An 18,703-nucleotide genomic window follows, 5' to 3' on the forward strand; every position below is an offset into this window, starting at 1 on the left:
CTCCAGGCTGAGGGACTGACCACCTCAAACCTACACCTTCCAGGGTGATGGACTGATTACATCATCTTTTCATCTGTACTACCTCTTCCATCTCCTCTGTATTTGACGGAAGAAGCCTACTGTGTAGGTGAAGCATTTCAACAATAATGATACCTAACAGTTGCACATGTGTCTTGCTCATCATTTTCAAGATGAGGATACAGATACATTGATGCTGGTAAAAAGAGTTCATGATCCAAGGAATCAGAGCTAACATCCCCCTCCTTGGATAATAATTGTTTACAGTTCCTCCCATTCTCTTGATACTCTGTGTGACCCCTGTATGCTTCCTCATGAATATAAATATGTATCACCATTCCCTAGGTGCTGTATATTACATATGAGTTGCTCACTTCACCTTAAGCATAATTATAATCATCACTGGAGTTTTGGTAAAAAAGTGTCTTGAAACACCATTTCTGCAAGTGAAATGATATATAAAAGTAACTTTCAAAGTTTTATTTTTTTTTAAATACAGTAAACTCTTTCATAATGCCTGTGTGATACATTCCAGAGAATCAGCACCCTATGAAAAATTTGTGTTATGTGAAATGAGGAATGTATGGGAAAAATAGGGTTATGTTCCATATCTCTAACTTTACCATACAAATTGTTTTTAATATTGTATTAGATTACTACATTTTATCTTGCCCTACTCTTTTGTTAGTTGTTATTTGAGATAGTAAAAGAGGGTTAGCAAGTCCTACCGGACTAATTTGGATATAGCGAGGCTTATCAGGTGACACACACTTTACATGTTAATGATGTAAAAATAAAAGCCACATTATATTATCAAATTATATTAAAGATGTAAGAACTTGCCACACCAAAGATAAATGCATTTGATAAAACCAAAGCAGAGAAAAAATAGAAATACAAAAATGTTGAAGAGTTGGGCAGCATCAGCTGGGCCCCTTGCCATATCAACTTCATAAAATTAAAAGCCGCATTTCCTTACTAAATTGCGTCAAGTGTAAGAACTCGCCACATCTCCACCAATCAAATCATAATAATAATAATATAATGATATTTTTATTTTAGCATGATACATGTACATGTTTTAGGTAGTAGGTTGGTAGACAGCAACCACCCAGGGAGGTACTAAGGTCCTGCCAAGTGAGTGTAAAACGAAAGCCTGTAATTGTTTTACATGATGGTAGGATTTCTGGTGTCTTTTGTCTGTCTCATAAATATGCAAGATTACAGGCATGTCTTGCTACTTCTACCTTCTACTTCTACTTCTACTTACACTTAGGTCACACTACACATACATGTACACGTTTATTTATACACACTCATCGGAGTTTTCTTTGATTTTATCTTAATAGTTCTTGGTCTTATTACTTTTCCTTTTATATCCATGGGGAAGTGGAATAAGAATCTTTCCTCCGTAAGCGTGTTGTAAAAGTCAACTAAAATGCCGGGAACAATGGGCTAGTAACCCCTTTTCCTGTAAAGATTACTAAAAAGAATAAGAAGAAGAAAATTGTCAAAGTGGGAAGTCTGAATGTGCGTGGATGTTGTGCAAATGATAAGAAAGAGATGATTGTGGATGTTATGAATGAGAAGAAACTGGATGTCCTGGCTTTAAGTGAAACAAAGCTGAAGGGGGTGGGAGAGTTTCAATGGAGAGGAATAAATGGGATTAGGTCAGGGGTTTCAAATAGAGTTAGAGCTAAAGAAGGAGTAGCAATAATGTTGAAGGATAAGCTATGGCAGGAAAAGAGGGACTACAAATGTATAAATTCAAGGATTATGTGGAGTAAAATAAAGATTGGATGTGAAAAGTGGGTTATAGTAAGTGTGTATGCACCTGGAGAAGAGAGAAGTGTAGAGGAGAGAGAGAGATTCTGGGAAATGTTGAGTGAATGCGTGGGGAGTTTTGAATCAAGTGTGAGAGTAATGGTGGTTGGGGATTTCAATGCTAAAGTGGGTAAAAATGTTATGGAGGGAGTAGTAGGTAAATTTGGTGTGCCAGGGGTAAATGTAAATGGGGAGCCTTTAATTGAGCTATGTGTAGAAAGAAATTTGGTAATAAGTAATACATATTTTATGAAAAAGAGGATAAATAAATATACAAGGTATGATGTAGCACGTAATGAAAGTAGTTTGTTAGATTATGTATTGGTAGATAAAAGGTTGATGGGTAGGCTCCAGGATGTACATGTTTATAGAGGGGCAACTGATATATCGGATCATTATTTAGTTGTAGCTACAGTTTGAGTAAGAGGTAGATGGGAAAAGAGGAAGGTGGCAACAAGTAAGAGGGAGGTGAAAGTGTATAAACTAAGGGAGGAGGAAGTTCGGGTGAGATATAAGCGACTATTGGCAGAAAGGTGGGCTAGTGCAAAGATGAGTAGTGGGGGGGTTGAAGAGGGTTGGAATAGTTTTAAAAATGCAGTATTAGAATGTGGGGCAGAAGTTTGTGGTTATAGGAGGGTGGGGGCAGGAGGAAAGAGGAGTGACTGGTGGAATGATGAAGTAAAGGGTGTGATAAAAGAGAAAAAGGTAGCTTATGAGAGGTTTTTACAAAACAGAAGTGTTATAAGAAGAGCAGAGTATATGGAGAGTAAAAGAAAGGTGAAGAGAGTGGTGAGAGAGTGCAAAAGGAGAGCAGATGATAGAGTGGGAGAGGTGCTGTCAAGAAATTTTAATGAAAATAAGAAAAAATTTTGGAGTGAGTTAAACAAGTTAAGAAAGCCTAGGGAACGTATGGATTTGTCAGTTAAAAACAGAGTAGGGGAATTAGTAGATGGGGAAAGGGAGGTATTAGGTAGATGGCGAGAATATTTTGAGGAAGTTTTAAATGTTGAGGAAGAAAGGGAGGCGGTAATTTCATGCACTGGCCAGGGAGGTATACCATCTTTTAGGAGTGAAGAAGAGCAGAATGTAAGTGTGGTGGAAGTATGTGAGGCATTACGTAGAATGAAAGGGGGTAAAGCAGCTGGAACTGATGCGATAATGACAGAAATGTTAAAAGCAGGGGGGGGATATAGTGTTGGAGTGGTTGGTACTTTTGTTTAATAAATGTATGAAAGAAGGGAAGGGATCTAGGGATTGGAGGAGAGCATGTATAGTCCCTTTATATAAAGGGAAAGGGAACAAAAGAGATTGTAAAAATTATAGAGGAATAAGTTTACAGAGTATACCAGGAAAAGTATACGGTAGGGTTATAATTGAAAGAATTAGAGGTAAGACAGAATGTAGGACTGTGGATGAGAAGGGAGGCTTCAGAGTGGGTAGGGGATGTGTAGATCAAGTGTTTACATTGAAGCATATATGTGAACAGTATTTAGATAAAGGTAGGGAAGCTTTTATTGCATTTATGGATTTAGAAAAGGCATATGATAGAGTGGATAGAGGAGTAATGTGGCAGATGTTGCAAGTATATGGAATAGGTGGTAAGTTAATAAATGCTGTTAAGAGTTTTTATGAGGATAGTGAGGCTCAGGTTAGGGTGTGTAGAAGAGAGGGAAAATACTTCTCAGTAAAAGTAGGTCTTAGACAGGGATGTGTAATGTCACCATGGTTGTTTAATATATTTATAGATGGGATTGTAAAAGAAGTAAATGCTAGGGTGTTCGGGAGAGGGGTGGGGTTAAATTATGGGGAATCAAATTCAAAATGGGAATTGACACAGTTACTTTTTGCTGATGATACTGTGCTTATGGGAGATTCTAAAGAAAAATTGCAAAGGTTAGTGGATGAGTTTGAGAATGTGTGTAAAGGTAGAAAGTTGAAAGTGAACATAGAAAAGAGTAAGGTGATGAGGGTATCAAATGATTTAGATAAAGAAAAATTGGATATCAAATTGGGGAGGAGTAGTATGGAAGAAGTGAATGTTTTCAGATACTTGGGAGTTGACATGTCGGCGGATGGATTTATGAAGGATGAGGTTAATCATAGAATTGATGAGGGAAAAAAGGTGAGTGGTGCGTTGAGGTATATGTGGAGTCAAAAAACGTTATCTATGGAGGCAAAGAAGGGAATGTATGAAAGTATAGTAGTACCAACACTCTTATATGGATGTAAAGCTTGGGTGGTAAATGCAGCAGCGAGGAGACAGTTGGAGGCAGTGGAGATGTCCTGTCTAAGGGCAATGTGTGGTGTAAATATTATGCAGAAAATTCGGAGTGTGGAAATTAGGAGGTGTGGAGTTAATAAAAGCATTAGTCAGAGGGCAGAAGAGGGGTTGTTGAGGTGGTTTGGTCATTTAGAAAGAATGGATCAAAGTAGAATGACATGGAAAGCATATAAATCTATAGGGGAAGGAAGGAGGGGTAGGGGTCGTCCTCGAAAGGGTTGGAAAGAGAGGGTAAAGGAGGTTTTGTGGGCGAGGGGCTTGGACTTCCAGCAAGCGTGCATGAGCGTGTTAGATAGGAGCGAATGGAGACGAATGATACTTGGGACCTGACGATCTGTTGGAGTGTGAGCAGGGTAATATTTAGTGAAGGGATTCAGGGAAACCGGTTATTTTCATATAGTCGGACTTGAGTCCTGGAAATGGGAAGTACAATGCCTGCACTTTAAAGGAGGGGTTTGGGATATTGGCAGTTTGGAGGGATATGTTGTGTATCTTTATACGTATATGCTTCTAAACTGTTGTATTCTGAGCACCTCTGCAAAAACAGTGATAAAATGTGTGAGTGTGGTGAAAGTGTTGAATGATGATGAAAGTATTTTCTTTTTGGGTATTTTCTTTCTTTTTTGGGTCACCCTGCCTCGGTGGGAGACGGCCGACTTGTTGAAAAAGAAAAAAAAAAAACATGTACATGTTTGTACAAAGGAGTGTAACAGTTGGGTGAACATGCCAAAAGCCCCTTTATATGCAGAGCATTTTGGGCTAACTTAAAATTAATAAGGCAATAACAGTGCTGTAATTTGTACATATGGTCATTAGGAGAGTTACAATGAGTACAAGAAAATTGAATAAGTCTCTCCTCGCTTAACGACAGAGTTCCGTTCCTGAGACCACGTCGTTAAACAAATTCACCGCCAAGTGTGGAGCATACTATAATGGTAGTAAGTGTGTCAACCATCTTTGATTTTGTTTTGATGTTGCCTTTGCACCATTTATAACATTTCTGGTATATTTTTAAATGCTTATTCAGTAGTGTACTGTATATTGAAATGAACAGAATAGAAGAAGTCAGCTCTAATATACATTATTTAGGTATGAATACTGGTCAGACAGCCCATCGTAAGTCTGAGGCATCGGTAAACGAGTATGTCGCTAAGTGAGGAGAGGCTGTATTACAATTGAGCACAATTTAAAACAATGATGTTGAAACAGTTTTAAGTTTGAGGAAATGATTAAATAGTTGAGCAATCATCAAGCACAATTTGCAATAATGAAATTTAGCACAATTTAAAACAATGAAATTGAAACAATTTTAAGTTTGAAGTAATGATTTGAATTATGATAATGTTCAATAAAATGCTGGGCTACTAACCTTCAGAATTAACATTCTGTACAAAGTCTTCTTTATAAACTTTTTTTTTTTTTTATATGGGTGCTTTGTAGAAATAAAGCATTCACAAGTTACATAAATTTTTGAAAGCATTAGTTTTGTAAGAAAATGCTGTCCAGTGGACATGAAAACTTTCTTTTACTGAGGAAGAATGGTGAGAGGCTTGGGGACATCTTGTATTCCAGTAATCAAATTTAAAAAATCTACGGAGGGTGCTTCCCAATTTTTGCACATTAAAATGTGAAAAAATTTTGTGTTTTCGCTTATTCTATACCTCAGGGTGGGTATGAAGTGCATGATAAAAGCAGAAAACTAAAACTCATTCCACTTAACCAATTTTATATTGAAGTGTTTACAGGTAATTACTCAACTGACCCTTTGGGTCAATTGAGTAATTACCTGTAATTACTGACCCTTTGGGTCAGTTGAATGTGTAATTACCTACCTCACCCTCCTTGTTCTTATAGTAGTATCCCAGGTGAAAGGATTTTCCTTTTCTACTCTTCTGTGTATTTGTGTTGAATTTTATTTTTTATATTAATGGCCTTTTTTTATTACTTTGCATACCGTACTTACATCTTCATTTATGTATTTTCTAATTGTTTAATAGTTTACTTCATATTCATTTATATATTTTTGTAATTGTGTTCTTTTCTTTTTAATTCTTTTATTTGGTTGTTTGTATCTGTATGCAGCCCTGCGTCGATCATCTGTAGCAACAGTGTCTCCTCTGATGTCCCAGCTGCTTGATAACTTGCGGGAGAATCGCTCTCGCTTTATAGTTGGAAATTCCAGCGAGGGGTCCTCTCATGCATCCACTGCCCCTGTTCAGTCCACTGGAATCAAGAGGTTTGCTGCAGTTGCCAAAAAAACTGTGGTGAAGGCTTCTGTAATGAGTACCTTAGCTGCCGCGGGACGACCTAACAGGTTGTTGTCGGTGTTAAATCCTGAAAACCGGCGACTCTTGGATCTTCAAGGACAAAAATCACCAGAGGTCCCTCGCAAACGACTTATCATTGGCCAGTCTTCATTTGGCCTTGATCGCGATGGACAGTTACTGAATGATGATGATGAGCTTGGAGATGAGAGTCCTGGCAGTCAACCAGAGACCCACGATGATCTGGAAGAAAATGAAGAAACCGGGAACCCCAGAGATGAAGAGGATCCAGAAGAGAGCAGGGAGCATAATTATCAACACCACACAAGCCTACATCACAAAGACTCAGTATGGTCTATGGCTAGCTCAGCAACTAGCATTGACAGCAGTGAAGAGGAGCTGCGTGATCAACGCCGCCGCCTGCAGCTAAGCCTGACTCACCATCCTCTGCCTGCCGATGCTCCCGACACACCCACTACACCAGCAGACTCACTAGATTCTCCTCAACCGGTAATGTTCTATTGTATGTTACTATCCTTACTTCATCATCCCTTCATTAATTTGGGAACCATGAACAGTTTTACCACTTTATCCTTAAGCCTTTGAGTAACGTTGTTGATGCCAGAGTCCCTCATATGGCACTATGTTTTGAGCTTAGCTCCCTCAGATAAGCTGTGAGCAGTAAATTTTGGCCTAGATATGAGATAATGTATCTGTGAGGTGAGTGTGCACAGTATAAAATAAATCTTGCCCCACACAGTGCTTGATGGAAAGAGCAAAACCTTGACCTTCTTTGGTTTAAAAAAGCAAATTTGATGTGTTTCCTTGGATAGTTTTGATGGTTTTATCAGCTGTTTCTTGGTATCATTTGAGAGAATGGAAAACCTACTACTGAAATAGAGATGATTTTGGTTGGTTTCAGGAATGGAAGTAGCTTAAAATTGGGCCCAAATTAGCAGAAATATTTGATTTTTGCCAGTTTTCCTGAGGACAGGTAAGACCTCCCTACACCCCCAATCTGTTTTAGGGTTTTTAATAGGTCTGATTCAATTACTGGGCTCCCATGAACCATGACCAATCATTCCTGGTTATATTTATTATCTGAGAAATAGGGTAAATCTTTGATTTTTTTGTGATTATGAATTCAGAATGGAAGGCAAGTGTAATATAGGAGAGTCCAGGGGTTGTGATTAATGAACAAAGGAATTGTTGTTTTAGGCCCTGTAATATCTACATTGATTATTTTGAACTCTATTTTTTTAAATTTGATTTTTTTAATTTTGATAAGATACTTTATTTCAGCATGATACAATGTTTGTACAAACATGAATGACATTTAGGTGTGCAGGTAGAAAGCCCCTTGATATGCAGAACATTTCGGGCAAACTTAAGACTAATTTAAGATTCATAATGCAATGACAATTTGAGTGATTTTATACATACAATATCTAAGGTGAGCGTAAATAAAATTTTTTTTGTAAAATTGGCCAAATTACCAAATTCTGTGCACTTAATAGGGTTGTTGTAATAGTTGAATGGGTTGTTTCTTGTACTCAATCAAAAGAGTGGAAGGCATGCTAGAAATAACTTTGATAAATAACAAAAAAAGGCACAATACCGTGACTGGAACGATACACAAATAACCCGCACATAGAAGAGAGGAGCTTACTACGACGTTTCGGTCCGACTTGGACCATTTACAAAGTCACACTAACCATAATTGGAGCAGGATGGGTATATATAGGCAGGAAGAGGTGGCGGCGGCGGCGGCGGCAGGAGGAGGAGGAGGAAGAGGACGAGGAAGAGGAAGAGGAGGAAGAGGAAGAGGAAGAGGAGGAAGAGGAAGAGGAGGAGGAGGAAGAGGAGGAGGAGGAAGAGGAAGAGGAGGAGGAGGAAGAGGAGGAAGAGGAAGAGGAGGAGGAGGAAGAGGAGGAGGAAGAGGAGGAGGAGGAGGAAGAGGAGGAGGAGGAGGAAGAGGAGGAGGAGGAAGAGGAGGAGGAGGAAGAGGAGGAGGAGGAAGAGGAAGAGGAGGAAGAGGAAGAGGAAGAGGAAGGAGGAGGAGGAGGAGGAGCAGCAGCAGCAGCAGCAGCAGCAGCAGCCGCCGCCGCCGCCGCCGCCAGTCATATACAAAGAAAGGGGAGCACTGCAAGGCAGCTAGGTGCCCACAGAGGGAGAGCAAGTGCACAGAGGTGGGGGGAAGGGGAAGTGATGAAATAAATAATGAAGGAACATAATCACGAGACAGAAGAAAGAAAGACAACCCAGAAGAGAAAAAAAAATAAGAAGAAGGAAAGGGGAAGAGGGAGAAGAAGAAAAAGAAAAAAATGAGGAATCAGGTTAAGTCACTGGTGTTCTGAAGTTTGGAGCATTTTACAATATAGTGGGAGAGGAAGGCATCTACAGAGACGAAGCCACGACTAAGATTCATACAAGGAAAGTTGTGTATTAGAGAGGATTCAACTAGATGGCAACTTTTAGTTGGAAGTAGGGAAGACAGTTTTAGCGGAAGACCAGTCAATAGGATGGCTGTGATCTCTGACATGACAGAACAGAGCATTGTTAGTGTCGGCAAGCCTAACGCTATTTTTGTGCTCCCTAAGTCTGTCAGAAAGAGATCGACCAGTTTCTCCAAAGTATTGAAGAGGACAGGAGGTGCAAGAAATAGAGTAGATACCAGGAACATCTGTAGAGAGAGGAGAGGCATGAACGAGATTAGTGTGAAGAGTGTTAGTCTGGCGGAAAGTAAGCTTGATGTCTAAGGGACGGAGAGAATTGTTAAGATTAGAAAGACCAGAAATGTAGGGAAGGCAGAGGACAGAAGAGTTCCCAGGAGTGGAGAGTTTGGGAAAAAAGAAATTACGTTTAGCACGTGAGAGGGCAGAGTCTATGAAATGGGAAGGGTAGCCAAGATGGGAAAACGAATTATGAAGAGTGGAAATTTCTGCTGGAAGGAACTGAGGATCACAGATGCGGAGGGCACGGAGAAAGAGGGAGATGAGAACACTTTTCTTGACAGGGGAAGCATGATAGGAAAAGTAGTGAATGTACATGCCACTGTCCAACTCTAACAGTCGCCGTCTAGTTGAATCCTCTCTAATACACAACTTTCCTTGTATGAAATAACTTAGAATTTGGTTGTATGGAGCAATGGAATTGGCTTAAAATAGGACTTAAAGTGGACGAAATTACCAATGCATAAATTGCGCCCAGACCACTTTGTACCTGCGTAATTCCATAAGTTTCTATCAAATTTTGTACTTTTGGTGTCATTAGCTAAGTGAAATTGAAATGGGGTGTAGGTGAGATGTCCTGCCACGGAGGTCCGCTGATGTTGGGTGAGGGCTGGACCGAGGGCACAGACAGCCACTGTTAATCTCTGCTTTCAGTGTTGTTTCAAAATTGTAGATTAATGGTTCAGAGAACCTTCAAGTTGATAAATTAGACACATGTGCAACACTTGGGTATCTTTATTGTAGAAACATTTCACCACACAGTGGATTCATCAGTCCATTACAAAGAAGAATGGTGAAGATCAGATGGAGTTTGAGATAATCAGTCACTCAGCCTCATTGTTCCAAATTTGTTTGTGTGATAGGTTTTGCTAAAATATATGTTCCTCTGTTCTGTGTGATGATATTTGGGATATGAACAGCTACAGAGTCTTGGTTCCCCTTTTTGATAGGCATGTCTTTTTTTTGTAACACAGATCAGTTTTACAGGCTAAGAACTTTTATCCTGCCTCAGCTCATTTCAGCGCAAAGCATTCTCAACCCCTTCCAGTTTGGCTTCAGGAAAAGCAAAAGCACAAATGATGCAATTGTAAAAATGCTAGACCTGTATTACACAGCACTTGAAAAAATTAATATCATTAGGACTCTTTATCAACCTAAGGAAAGCTTTTGATACAGTAAACCACAGCATCCTATTCCACAAACTTGATCATTATGGTATAAGAGGCCATGGAAATATAAACACATATGCAGTATAATGTGATCCTTTATTGACTACATTTCGCCCAGACAGTGGGCTTTTTCAAGTCACAAACAGATCTACCTGGGGTGGAAGGGACGCGAGTATTTATAGTCAGGTTCAGAATGCTGAGGTCAGGTGGAGAATGCTGCATCTGATGATGTACCGAGTGGGGTTATAGAGTCTAAAATCTTGGGTAGCTTGTAAATGAGATTGGATAAGTTTGTGAGCAGACCTTCTACAGTGTTCTTATGTGGGATAGCGATGAAGAAGTTTCTTGGCAAGTGGTTCAGCTATGTTATAGAAACCACTATTCTGGTTGAAGTTGTCGGATGTAGAAATAAGTGATGATTCCAGGATTCTTCGGTATTGAGTGTTGTCTTCTGTGGCGATGAGTCTTGAGTTTCTGTAGTTTATCAAGTGGTTGTGTGAATTACGGTGTTGTACACAGGCATTCCTTGTGTCGTCAGACCTGCTTGCGTATTGGTGTTCTGAAATACGTGTTTGGAGGTCCATTGATGTTTCGCCCACGTATAACTTGTTGCAGTCATTACAAGGGATTATGTATACCCCTGCAGAGGGTGGAAGCTTGTCCTGTCTATCACTGGTAATGTCCTTGATGGTCGTGGTTGTGGAGGTAGATACTTGAAATGAGGTATTGGAAAAGATGTTGGAAACGTGTTTGGCAATGGAGTTGGTGGGGAGGACTATGTATCTCTTCTCCGCAGTGTCTTCTCTGGGTGTGTTGAAGATGTTTAATGCCCGTCGTCTGCAGTCTCTGATGAAGTGACGAGGATAGTGGAGTTTAGAAAATACTTGTTCAATTATCGTGCATTCTTCTTCAAGGAACTCATTGCTGCAGATTCTGAGTGCACGCAGGAAGAAGCCTATAATTATACCATTTATATCCATAAGAGGCCATGCTCTACATATTTCAAATCCTGTTAAATTAGACACATGCGCAACTCTTGGGTATCTTTATTGAGGAAACGTTTCGCCACACAGTGGCTTCATCAGTCCATACAAAGGATAAACTTGAAGAACAGGAGGAGAATGAGGTAATCAGTCCCTCAACCTTGATTCGATGTGGTCAGTCCATCAATCTTGAGTAGAACACGGCATATGAGCGGAGAAGCAGCTTATAAACCGTATGGCAGGAGAGGTGCAGCAGTCGTAGGTGGTGTTACATTTGTCCATTGTGGAAGTAGGTCGTGCCCAAGGGTTAGGCAAGCGAAGAATTCCCAAGTATTAAGACCCCAAGAGTTGCACATGTGTCTAATTTAACAACGTGTCAGTTCTTTGAACCATTCATCTACAATCCTGTCAGACACTGCAACTTCTTGGGATCTTAATACTTGGGAATTCTTCGCTTGCCTAGCCCTTGGGCACGACCTACTTCCACATTGGACAAATGTAACACCATACGGTTTATAAGCTGCTTCTCTGCTCATATGCCATATTCTACTCAAGATTGATAGACTGACCATACCGAATCGAGGTTGAGGGACTGATTACCTCATTCTCCTCCTGTTCTTCAAGTTTATCCTTTGTATGGACTGATGAAGCCACTGTGTGGCGAAACATTTCCTCAATAAAGATACCCAAGAGTTGCACCTGTGTCTAATTTAACAACGTGTCAGTTCTTTGAACCATTCATCTACAATATTTCAAATCCTACCTTATTAAGGACACAACCTCATCAACACGGCCACTTGATACTGGCATACCACAGGGAAGTGTCCTTAGTCCCCTGCTCTTCCTCTTATACATCAATGATCTTCCTAACGTATCACACCACCTCAAACCTATTCTCTTTGCTGATGACACAATTTATGTCGTCTCCCACCCTAATCTTGCCTCACTCAACACTATTGTTAATGAAGAGTTAGTGAAAATATCGACCTGGATGACTGCCAATAAACTAACACTTAATGTTGACAAAACCTTCTACATTATGTTTGGGAGCAGAACAGGTGATGCCCAGCTGAACATTATGACTGACAACACTCATATTGCTAAACATAATGAGGGTGAATTCCTGGGTCTGCACCTTGACAGCAACCTGAAATTCAACACCCATATCCAACACTTAACAAAAAAAGTATTCAAAACAGTTGGAATCCTCTGAAAGATATGTTACTATGTACCACAATCGGCCCTACTCACACTATACTATTCACTCATCTATCCTTACGTCATCTATGCTATTTGTGCCTGGGGATCAACAGCGGCAACCCCCCTAAAGCCAATAATAACCCAACAGAAAGCTGCAGTAAGAATTATCATGCAATCCAATGCTAGACAATACACCCCCCCACTCTTCAAAGACCTAAACTTACTGTACAAAACATACACACCTACTACTGTGCAACTTACATTTACAGAACCATACATTCTAAAAATTAACTCTGAACTAAAACACTTTCTTGATAGTTGTAACAGGAGCCATAGAGACAATACCAGACACAAAAATCTCTATGACATTCCTCGTGACCAGCTAAATCTCTACAAAAACTCACTGTATATAAAAGGTCCTAATACGTATCTGGAACTCCCTGCTTGAAAACTCTAGAACCACAGACTCGACCACCATTTTCAAAAATACTGTTAAAAAACATCTTATCTCCCTAACACACCACATCATCAGCTAACCATGTGAAAACCACCTATTCTCTTTTTTGTATCATGAATACATCCAGAACAAAATAGACTTACTCTCGTTATCTGTAATTTACCCTAATTTACACTTAGGCTCACCCAAATGACTGTAAATATAAAATTCTGAATATAGCTATTGCCTAATAAATCTTAAGTTAGTCCTAAGTTTGCCTTAAATATTCTTCCAATGTAGGAGCTTTTATAGAAACAGTGTATCATGCCTAGATAAAACCATTCCCATTATTTAATTTACTAACTGTAATATTATTATATGTTTTGTACTACCTCACTGTTATCAATCTAATTAATGTTAATCACTTCAGTTATTTAACTATATCAGTATGCAATAATTTATATTAAAGTTTACTGCTCCATAACCATGTCAGTATAGAGTAGGAATTAGGATTATTTATTATTTTATTTTTTATTATCACACTGGCCGATTCCCACCAAGGCAGGGTGGCCCGAAAAAGAAAAACTTTCACCATCATTCACTCCATCACTGTCTTGCCAGAAGGGTGCTTTACACTACAGTTTTTAAACTGCAACATTAACACCCCTCCTTCAGAGTGCAGGCACTGTACTTCCCATCTCCAGGACTCAAGTCCGGCCTGCCGGTTTCCCTGAACCCCTTCATAAATGTTACTTTGCTCACACTCCAACAGCATGTCAAGTATTAAAAACCATTTGTCTCCATTCACTCCTATCAAACACGCTCACGCATGCCTGCTGCAAGTCCAAGCCCCTCGCACACAAAACCTCCTTTACCCCCTCCCTCCAACCTTTCCTAGGCCGACCCCTACCCCGCCTTCCTTCCACTACAGACTGATACACTCTTGAAGTCACTCTGTTTCACTCCATTCTCTCTACATGTCTGAACCACCTCAACAACCCTTCCTCAGCCCTCTGGACAACAGTTTTGGTAATCCCGCACCTCCTCCTAACTTCCTAACTACGAATTCTCTGCATTATATTCACACCACACATTGCCCTCAGACATGACATCTCCACTGCCTCCAGCCTTCTCCTCGCTGCAACATTCATCACCCATGCTTCACACCCATATAAGAGCATTGGTAAAACTATACTCTCATACACTTTCATACATTAGTCTGCCTGAAATGTCTGTCCTGTCTAAGGGCAATGTGTGGTGTAAATATTATGCAGAAAATTCGGAGTGTGGAAATTAGGAGAAGGTGTGGAGTTAATAAAAGCATTAGTCAGAGGGCAGAAGAGGGGTTGTTGAGGTGGTTTGGTCATTTAGAGAGACTGGATCAAAGTAGAATGACATGGAAAGCATATAAATCGATAGGGGAAGGAAGGAGGGGTAGGGGTCGTCCTCGAAAGGGTTGGAAAGAGGGGGTAAAGGAGGTTTTATGAGCAAGGGGCTTGGACTTCCAGCAAGCGTGCATGAGCGTGTTAGATAGGAGTGAATGGAGACGAATGATACTTGGGACCTGACGATCTGTTGGAGTGTGAGCAGGGTAATATTTAGTGAAGGGATTCAGGGAAACCGGTTATTTTCATATAGTCGGACTTGAGTCCTGGAAATGGGAAGTACAATGCCTGCACTTTAAAGGAGGGGTTTGGGATATTGGCAGTTTGGAGGGATATGTTGTGTATCTTTATACATATATGCTTCTAAACTGTTGTATTCTGAGCACCTCTGCAAAAACAGTGATAAAATGTGTGAGTGTGGTGAAAGTGTTGAATGATGATGAAAGTATTTTCTTATTGGGGATTTTCTTTCTTTTTTGGGTCACCCTGCCTCGGTGGGAGACGGCCGACTTGTTAAAAAAAAAAAAATATATATATATATATATATATATATATATATATATATATATATATATATATATATATATATATATATATATTTATATATATATATATATATATATATATATATATATATATATATATATATATATATATATATATATATATATATATATATATATATATATATATATATATATATATATATATATATATATATATGCAGAGAGCATGCATAGTTCCTTTGTATAAAGGCAAAGGGGATAAAAGAGAGTGCAAAAATTATAGGGGGATAAGTCTGTTGAGTGTACCTGGTAAAGTGTATGGTAGAGTTATAATTGAAAGAATTAAGAGTAAGACGGAGAATAGGATAGCAGATGAACAAGGAGGCTTTAGGAAAGGTAGGGGGTGTGTGGACCAGGTGTTTACAGTGAAACATATAAGTGAACAGTATTTAGATAAGGCTAAAGAGGTCTTTGTGGCATTTATGGATTTGGAAAAGGCGTATGACAGGGTGGATAGGGGGGCAATGTGGCAGATGTTGCAAGTGTATGGTGTAGGAGGTAGGTTACTGAAAGCAGTGAAGAGTTTTTACGAGGATAGTGAGGCTCAAGTTAGCGTATGTAGGAAAGAGGGAAATTTTTTCCCAGTAAAAGTAGGCCTTAGACAAGGATGTGTGATGTCACCGTGGTTGTTTAATATATTTATAGATGGGGTTGTAAGAGAAGTAAATGCGAGGGTCTTGGCAAGAGGCGTGGAGTTAAAAGATAAAGAATCACACACAAAGTGGGAGTTGTCACAGCTGCTCTTTGCTGATGACACTGTGCTCTTGGGAGATTCTGAAGAGAAGTTGCAGAGATTGGTGGATGAATTTGGTAGGGTGTGCAAAAGAAGAAAATTAAAGGTGAATACAGGAAAGAGTAAGGTTATGAGGATAACAAAAAGATTAGGTGATGAAAGATTGAATATCAGATTGGAGGGAGAGAGTATGGAGGAGGTGAACGTATTCAGATATTTGGGAGTGGACGTGTCAGCGGATGGGTCTATGAAAGATGAGGTGAATCATAGAATTGATGAGGGAAAAAGAGTGAGTGGTGCACTTAGGAGTCTGTGGAGACAAAGAACTTTGTCCTTGGAGGCAAAGAGGGGAATGTATGAGAGTATAGTTTTACCAACGCTCTTATATGGGTGTGAAGCGTGGGTGATGAATGTTGCAGCGAGGAGAAGGCTGGAGGCAGTGGAGATGTCATGTCTGAGGGCAATGTGTGGTGTGAATATAATGCAGAGAATTCGTAGTTTGGAAGTTAGGAGGAGGTGCGGGATTACCAAAACTGTTGTCCAGAGGGCTGAGGAAGGGTTGTTGAGGTGGTTCGGACATGTAGAGAGAATGGAGCGAAACAGAATGACTTCAAGAGTGTATCAGTCTGTAGTGGAAGGAAGGCGGGGTCGGGGTCGGCCTAGGAAGGGTTGGAGGGAGGGGGTAAAGGAGGTTTTGTGTGCGAGGGGCTTGGACTTCCAGCAGGCATGCGTGAGCGTGTTTGATAGGAGTGAATGGAGACAAATGGTTTTTAATACTTGACGTGCTGTTGGAGTGTGAGCAAAGTAACATTTATGAAGGGATTCAGGGAAACCGGCAGGCCGGACTTGAGTCCTGGAGATGGGAAGTACAGTGCCTGCACTCTGAAGGAGGGGTGTTAATGTTGCAGTTTAAAAACTGTAGTGTAAAGCACCCTTCTGGCAAGACAGTGATGGAGTGAATGATGGTGAAAGTTTTTCTTTTTCGGGCCACCCTGCCTTGGTGGGAATCGGCCGGTGTGATAATAAAAAAAAATAAAAAAAAAATATTTTTTTTTTTTTTTTCAACAAGTCGGTCGTCTCCCACCGAGGCAGGGTGACCCAAAAAAAAAAAGAAAGAAAATCCCCAAAAAGAAAATACATACATACATACATACATACATACATACATACATACATACATACATACATACACACATACATACACACACATACACACACACACACACACACACACACACACACACACACACACACACACACACACACACACACACACACACACACACACACACACACACACCACATTGTAAGCTTTGCAAGGAAATAAACATTTTCATTTTCAAAACCCAGCCCTATGTAATGTATACTGCCATCCCCCAGGATGCAGCCCACAAGAGTACTAACACCCAGGTACTTACTTATTGCTAGGTGAACAATGGTAGCAGATGTATGGAAATATGTCCAGTGTTTTTTAGCCACTCTTGACAGTACGTACTGATAATTTCCTTGTTTAAGTGCATAATTACCTCTAAGTTAGAATTATACATTTTTTTTTTTTCAACAAGTCGGTCGTCTCCCACCGAGGCAGGGTGACCCAAAAAAGAAAGAAGATCCCCAAAAAGAAAATACTTTCATCATCATTCAACACTTTCACCACACTCACACATTATCACTGCTTTTGCAGAGGTGCTCAGAATACAACAGTTTAGAAGCATATACGTATAAAGATACACAACATATCCCTCCAAACTGCCAATATCCCAAACCCCTCCTTTAAAGTGCAGGCATTGTACTTCCCATTTCCAGGACTCAAGAATTATACATAATAACAGGAATTTGTAAGGCAGGTGGTAGGAGAACAGTGAAAAGCAACAACTTGTAAGAAAGATGGTACTCAAAGAATTATAATGGTAATGCTGAGTATTGAAGTTTGTATTAAGGTACTACTGTATTTTATAATATTTTGGGTGTTTACTGAGAGAACAGATGGTAGTTGGAAAGAGAGAGAAACAGACAGACACAGACATACAGACAGACACAGACATACAGACAGACACAGACAAAACAAGACATGCAGATCCATTCATAACTGCGTGAAGCAATCAGTGGACCAGGGAACCAGTTTAGTATAAACATGCAATGATTTACTATGATCTAACTACTTTGTAGTGTGTTTTTGTATGTAGAATTCAGTTACTTCTTTACTCTGTTTCAAAGTAAAATTACAGTATGCTTGTCATGAAATTTTGTGTATTCATTACTTTTGTAAGACAGTTAACTAGTTTGTGATATTTGGCCACTTTCAGCTGAGCGGCACGACTGACACTGCTGACCGGCGGCGAAAACTGCTGAAGCGCTTGGCCAGCAACAAGCGCATCAGCACAGTGAGCAGCAACAGCAGTAGGGAGGTAGATGACCTGATCCCTGAGGAAGAATGGGAGGAGGAGAACAACTTGGAACCTGCTCATCATCAGATGATATGTGAAGTTGATGCTTCTGTCCACAGCTCCAGTGATACAGGTGCCTGTCCTCATTCCATTATACCTCAGCACTTTACTCAGAGCTTATCTCAGCACATGCATACCCATAGTTCAGCACATATGATGAGGAGTGGACCTGACTCTGGTCACAGTATGTTAGGACAGGTGTCGACTCAAGGTACCTTCGTGCCTACACATTTGCCACTACGTTGCTCCTTATGTTGGCATGATCCAGCAGCACACCACCCTAATATGTTCTCATCCTCTGTCACAGCAATGGAAAATCACAATGAAACCGCAAGATGTCATGTTTTAGCATGGCCCACAGGCACAGCGGAGTACCAGTGTGTGCCTCAGCAGCGGAGCACGGGTTGCTTGAGAAGGCAGCAGCATGTGGATGATGGTTGTGCAGATGTCAGCTGTCAGTCACCACCTGCACTACAGAAGCCTTGGCCTCATGTGCCACAACACCACATGCACAACTTGGCTTCAGACCAGGTCAGTTATAGCCACAAATCAGGGCCCTTCCATACATACTCCAGGTAAGTTCTAACCATTAACTAAGTCATATTTGGAATAATCTGAGTCAGTTCTAGTCATACCCCATGTTTTTAGCTATAGACCAGTTAATT

At 40.2% G+C, this 18,703-nt stretch overlaps 1 protein-coding gene across 6 annotated transcripts in view; it reads left to right on the top strand.

Moving 5' to 3' along the window:
- Positions 1-18,703, top strand: part of LOC128684916 (uncharacterized) — a 173,807-nt gene that overhangs the window by 125,630 nt on the left and 29,474 nt on the right. For 5 of the 6 annotated variants that reach the window (XM_070099309.1, XM_070099290.1, XM_070099310.1 and 2 more), the window contains 2 exons: positions 6,206-6,897; positions 17,898-18,569. In XM_070099309.1, the coding sequence (XP_069955410.1) occupies positions 6,206-6,897; positions 17,898-18,569 (1,364 nt within the window). The remainder of the gene's footprint in view (positions 1-6,205; positions 6,898-17,897; positions 18,570-18,703) is intronic. The other variant, XM_070099314.1, reaches the window with a different exon arrangement.

Source organism: Cherax quadricarinatus, chromosome 5 (assembly GCF_038502225.1).
Source record: "Cherax quadricarinatus isolate ZL_2023a chromosome 5, ASM3850222v1, whole genome shotgun sequence".
In the NCBI taxonomy this organism is placed as follows: Eukaryota; Metazoa; Arthropoda; class Malacostraca; order Decapoda; family Parastacidae; genus Cherax; species Cherax quadricarinatus.